The sequence below is a fragment of the Parasteatoda tepidariorum genome, chromosome 5 (assembly GCF_982258835.1).
Source record: "Parasteatoda tepidariorum strain Cologne lab strain chromosome 5, Ptep-v5.0, whole genome shotgun sequence".
Lineage (NCBI taxonomy): Eukaryota > Metazoa > Arthropoda > Arachnida > Araneae > Theridiidae > Parasteatoda > Parasteatoda tepidariorum.
In genome coordinates this window covers 30,426,100-30,432,496 of record NC_141759.1, presented here as the reverse complement: position 1 = coordinate 30,432,496, position 6,397 = coordinate 30,426,100, and the positions used below count along the sequence as shown (strand labels likewise).

General features: G+C 39.3%; 1 protein-coding gene across 1 annotated transcript; it reads right to left on the bottom strand.

Annotated features, from left to right (window-relative positions):
• Positions 1 to 483: 483 nt before the first annotated feature.
• Positions 484 to 4,884, bottom strand: LOC147808742 (uncharacterized). The gene has a single exon (XM_087162724.1). It carries the CDS (start codon positions 4,882 to 4,884, stop codon positions 484 to 486), a length of 4,401 nt encoding a protein of 1,466 aa, XP_087018850.1.
• Positions 4,885 to 6,397: the final 1,513 nt, after the last annotated feature.

Sequence of the window (6,397 nt, the reverse complement as noted above, 5' to 3'; positions counted from 1 at the left end):
AGCAACAATCGTTGATGTTCATGGTGAAGAAAACATATATCTAACGATTTGGAAAATTGTGCCAATAACACGAGGTTTTATGTTCAGTATTTTTTGGAACGATATTAAATTATGCTTTGTTAATCGATAACTTGAAGCTGTTTTGAAATTTGATTCTTGAGTGAATTAAATAACCTAAATCTCGATCGAAACTGGATTGATCAATAATTTGAACCTTTTTTAAAATTTTATTCTTGATTTAGCAATTAGCGGGAAAAAGAATGTTTCATAAATTTTTACCTGACTCGGTTGTTGTATGGACTTGGAACTATAAAATTAAAGGTGGAACGTTTAGATATCTCACAATTCAGTTAGAATTTGCCACAATTTACTGGAATCGGAGATGAACTTAGAATATTGAATTATACATCGAAAACATTGAAACACTCCACACACAGGAATCGATACACATACACTATTTATTTTCTCAAGCTCAATGAATAATTAATTAGGATGCGCAAAGCGCCATCTGTGGACTGTAGTATTAAACATACCGCCCCCCTTGAAACACGGAGGGGTTTCAAAATTAATGAATTTAGTTAAACAATAATTAAGTAATCGCCAACGGTCGCAGTGACGGATGTCGTCTGGAATCGTAGGTTGTGGAATAGCTGTTAATGCCTTTCCTATCAGGAAATGTCCTGGTGTCAGAACAGACGGATCATCTGGACTGCTAGATAATGCACATAGTGGTCTTGAGTTAAGGCATGCCTCGATTTGGCATGACAGCGTGGCCAGTTCTTCGAAGGTGAGACTAGCATCTCCAACAACTCGTTTCAAATGAAATTTGAACGATTTCACTGTAGCCTCCCAAATGCATCCGAAGTGGGGAGCAGATGGAGGATTGAAGTGAAAGGCGATGTTGTCTGTTACCAGGAATTGTTGAAGGGCATCTTCCTTCATCAACTGCCGGAACTCCTTTTTGAGCTCTTTGCTAGCTCCGTAGAAATTGGTTCCTTGATCGCAGAAGATATCTGAAGGTCTACCTCTGCGTGCCACAAATCTTTTTACACAAGCAATAAATGCTTTTGAGGTTAAGTCGCTGACGACTTCAAGGTGAACTGCCTTCGTTGCGAGGCAGACGAAGACGCATATGTAGCACTTAGTATTGCGGCTGCCTCTTCCCTTGGAGCTCCGTATTAAGAATGGGCCGGCGAAGTCAAGACCAGTTCGTTGGAAAATAGAAGAGGGACAAACTCTGGACTCTGGAAGATCTCCCCTGATTTGCTCGGCGAGCCTTGGACGATTTCTGAAGCATGGGATACATGTTCTCACCACTCTTCTAACTGCATCTCTGGCTGAAAGAATCCAAAATTTCTCTCTGAGAGTTGATAGGAGAAGTTGCGGTCCGGCATGAAGAAGTTTCAAGTGATAATCCGTGATAAGTAAGTTCACAACATGGTCGGTTTTAGGAAGCAGGATGGGATGCTTCTTTGATTCTGGAAGCATTGAATTTTTCAGTCTACCACCGACACGAATTATTCCGGAATCATCGAAGAACGGAGTCAAGGGAATAAGCTTGTTATTCGAAGGAAGTTGCTTGCCTGTTGAAAGATAGGAGACTTCCGTCGGAAAATGATCTTGTTGGATGAATTTGACAATTCTCTTCTCGGCTTCATTCAATTCTGCCGTTGTTAAGAAGGATTTGTTTCTTTTATCTGCAACGACAGAACAGTTCTTCATGAATCTTATACAACAGGCAACTGCTCTTTTCAGCTTGTTCCAAGACGAAAATTTTTGAAAAAACTCTGCCTTGAAAGTAGCATCAACTACATTCAACATGATCAGCTTGGTTGTTTTGGCTTCGGCAGTCATGTTTTCTTTTAATTGTGGATCATCTTCAAACCTTCCATTAGGAAAAGTAGAACTATTTAACCAATCAGGTCCGTTGAACCACAAGTCGCACTTTTCTAGTTTAGTTGGGGTTATCCCTCTCGTTCCACAATCAGCAGGATTCTCCAAACCGCTCACAAAGTTCCAGTGCACGTTAGGAGTCAGCTCTTGAATTCGTGCTACTCGATTAGCTACGAACGGTTGCCATCTTCTTGGTTCGGACTTCAACCATGCCAGTGTGATCTTGGAATCAGACCATGCAAATGTCTCAGAGATTGGCACAGTTAGTGTCGGCAAGGTAGCTTGTAACAAATTGGCCAGAAGTAAGGCAGAACAGAGTTCCAGTCGAGGTAGAGACTGTGGTTTCACTGGAGAGACGCGTGTCTTGGAAGTTAGCAGTCTAGATGTCACGGCTTGGTTTGCATCTTTGGAACGAATGTATATAGCAGCACAGTAGGTCTTTTCTGAAGAATCACAGAATCCGTGTACTTGTACGTCTGTAGCCTGTGGAATGAGGATATAGCGTGGAATCTTGATATTTGTAAGTAGAGGAAGCTGTTTCTGGAATACTCTCCATTGACTTGCCAGAGAGTCTGGTAGCTCCTCATCCCAGCCTAGATGATGACTCCAAAGCTCTTGGAGGAAGATTTTGGAAGTGATAACTGTAGGTGCCAACCAGCCCAAGGGGTCAAAGATTTTTGCGACTTCGGAAAGTACCTTGCGTTTAGTCCATACGTCGCTCTCATTGACGGTGATGGTAAAGGTGAAAGTGTCAACCTCTGGAAGCCAAGCTATTCCCAGAATCTTGACCGGTTGGTCGTTGATCATATGTTTGGAATCAACGGTCTTTAACTCTTCCGAAATGTTTGCTAGTACGTCAGGATCATTTGACACCCATTTGCGTAGAGAAAATCCTCCTCTCTTCATCATCTCCTGCAGTTCGGACACCAGTTGAATGGCTCCCTGTTTTGTTGCACTCCCGCTCAGCAAATCATCAACGTAAAAATGACAAAGGGTGGCTCTTGAAGCGTTTGGATAATTTTCTTGTTCGTCTATGGCAAGCTGTCGTAAGGTTCTCGTGGAGAGGAATGGTGCTGAGGACGTACCGTACGTAACGGTAACAAGACGATACTCCTTTATTTGTTCGGTTGGAGAATCCCTCCAAAGAATTCTTTGCCAGTCTACGTCTTCCTCATGAACTTTAATCTGGCGGAACATCTTTTCAACATCAGCGCAAATGGCTACACTGAAAAGTCGAAACTGGATGAGAATAGGGAAAAGTTCTGGTTGCACTCTTGGACCAACCAGGAGCAGATCGTTGAGAGAGAGTCCGGATGAAGTTTTACTGGAAGCATCAAAAACTACACGAAGCTTTGTTGTGCAGCTAGTGTCTCTGACAACTCCATGGTGAGGAAGGTATAAACTTTCGATTTTATTAATGTCAGAGTCCGGAACCAGTTCCATGTGATTTAAATCACGGTATTCCTTCATAAATTTTCGATAGAGGTTGTATTTCTCAGGATTAGAAATGAGATGACGTTCCACGCTGATTATCCTACGAATTGCATTTTGTTTTGAATTACCTAACCGCGTGGGAGAAGTGTGAAAGGGCAACCTTACTGTGTATCTGCCATTCTCATCCCTAGAATGTGTCTTTACGAAATGATCTTCACAAGCCTCTTCTAAAGAAGTTAAGGGTTTGACGCATGGTACAGAATCTAATTCCCAGAATTTATTGATTAGAAGATCCGATTCTAACTGAATATGATTGACATGCAGAGAATTTTGACCACCAGAATTTGCCTTACCACCAATTATCCAACCCAGTTCTGAACGAATGGCAAATGGCTTATCCTTACCTAACGATAATGTTTGACCCTTTAGCAATGGCAAAGTAAGGTCAACACCAAGGAGTACATCAATCGGAGCACTCTTGTAAAATGCTGGATCGGCCAGAGAAATATCCCCAAATAATTCGCGCATTGAGGAATCTAAGTCGTGATGTGGAATCATGCCTACAATTTTGTTAATCACATAGACGGATGCATGAAAGGAATTTTGAGATGAAAAATGTGAAGTGAATTGAATCTCAGCAACCCCATTTGTACGCGTATTGGATGCGCCTAAGCACGAAATGCGAACATTGGCCTTTTCCTTTTGCAAGCCCAATTTCTCAATACACTCATTTGTAATAAGCGAAGCCTGGCTACCGCTGTCCAGAAGACATCTACAGGTCTGATAGTTACCCCAAATATCTCTCACCTGAATCAGAGCAGTACAGAGGAGAGTTTGAACGTCTGGCCCCACACCCGAAATACACGATGTAACATCTACCACTCTAGAATTATCACTTAATTGACTAGTACTTGGAATAAGGGCAGGCGAAAACACAGGAGCGTTGATAGAAAGTTCACTAGAATTTGACTTATTTATAGCACCCTGTTTTCCCCTATCGCTAACATTTTCGATATGAAGTAAAGAGTGGTGGGGTTTTTTGCACCTTTTACATCTAAACTTGCTGTTGCAAGTTTTCACACTGTGAAATCGAGTTAAACAGTTAAAACAAACATTATTCGATTTAACGAAATCTAAACGGCCTTGAACTGATAATTTTAAGAACGTATCACATTTCGACAATGAATGATCTCCATTACATAGAGGACATTGTGACTGGGCGTTGGACGCGACCAAAGTCACCTTTCTTTGAATGTTTCTCTTAGTAGTTGAACTCGGGATAGATCTAGCTTGTGTTGCAAGGAATTGCAACAGTTCGTCCAACTTTGGAATGACATCAGTTTGAAAGGTTCTCTCAAACCAAGTTCTTGAATTTGCATCAAGCTTGAACAATATCATGTGCATTAAAATGGTATCTGTAGTTGGATCAACCTTGTATTCCAGGGACTCTAACATTCTTACGAATTCCTTAGTGGAATCTATCAAATTTAAAATTTGTGTGGATGATTCTCCACTCAAGGGCGTTATATTGATGAACTTTTTCATTAAGGAGGACATAATTTCTCTTTTGTTAAAGTATCTATCTTTTAGCAATTTCCAAGCGATTTCGAAATTATCATTAGTAATGGATAAAGAGTTTACGATTTTTAAGGCATCTGATTTTAAACTCCCCTTTAAATATTGCAATTTTTGCGCTCCCGTCAAATTTTGATTGTTCGAAACTGCAGCTTCAAAAAGATCGGAAAAAGGCAAGCCACTCCTCATTTGCACCAGAAAATGTAGGTAAAGATAACGTAGGAAGTTTCACTTCAGCAAACTGAGATGAGGCAGAAGCCTGGCCTGAACTTTGGTTTTTAACCTCAAAACTAGAATTCACTACGGGAGGCAAAAGCCGGGTGTCGATATCGACAAGTACTGACTCTAACGCATCTAAAATGTCGTCCTTTTCCGTAGAATAAGTTTCCTCATCCTTTTCCTCGCAAATACTTATAATAGAATCTAAAATATCTTTTGCCTCAGTTCTAAATTCCAAAAATCTATTTTTCCGAGCCAATAAACCCGCATTGTTTAAATTCCCAATTTCCACTTCTGTTTTCTTTTGCAATTTAGTAATCGATGATTTAATACTCTTTTTTTTCTTTAGCAAGGCTTCCATATCCATTAGAATATATTAGAATAAGAAAAATAATTTATTAAATCAAAAACCACAGAACAGAGCTGTTTACAAAAGTCTAACTGTCTAGCCCAAACAAAATGATTCCACTGACGCCTGTGAACGTGAACGGGGGAGAATGCGAAATTGCAAAAAGAATTACAGCGGTATAAAACGAAACAGTAATAAAGAAAACAATAATAAAAGGGAAGGGTAAAACGAGACTTTTTGTAAATATATTACAGGAATGACAATGGCAGAATACATCAGTAATTTAGCACATAAGTAATTAATCAATCAAATAAGTAAATAAGCACATTTAAGCAGATTAAACCCTTTTGAATACACTGGAATTTGAAATATTACACTTCGAACATTTCTTTCGTTTTAAAGCTTAGCATATATGAATAAAATTCGAATGTTACTTTTTTATTGAATTATGACAATATTTTAGAAAAAATATTTGCCGAAACAACAACAAGCCAGGAATTTTGAATTAGAATATTTCAGCTGGGTTCCGGCGAGACTTGACCAAATGATTTAGCAATTAGCGGGAAAAAGAATGTTTCATAAATTTTTACCTGACTCGGTTGTTGTATGGACTTGGAACTATAAAATTAAAGGTGGAACGTTTAGATATCTCACAATTCAGTTAGAATTTGCCACAATTTACTGGAATCGGAGATGAACTTAGAATATTGAATTATACATCGAAAACATTGAAACACTCCACACACAGGAATCGATACACATACACTATTTATTTTCTCAAGCTCAATGAATAATTAATTAGGATGCGCAAAGCGCCATCTGTGGACTGTAGTATTAAACAATTCTTGATTGAACTAAAAAACCTAAAACTCGATCGATGATCGATGGAAACTCGATTGACCGAAAACTTGAAACTTTTTGAAATTT

Bases quoted from the DNA above. Each gene is read 5' to 3' on its own strand.
- LOC147808742 (XM_087162724.1), bottom strand. From the start codon at position 4,884: ATGTCCTCCTTAATGAAAAAGTTCATCAATATAACGCCCTTGAGTGGA.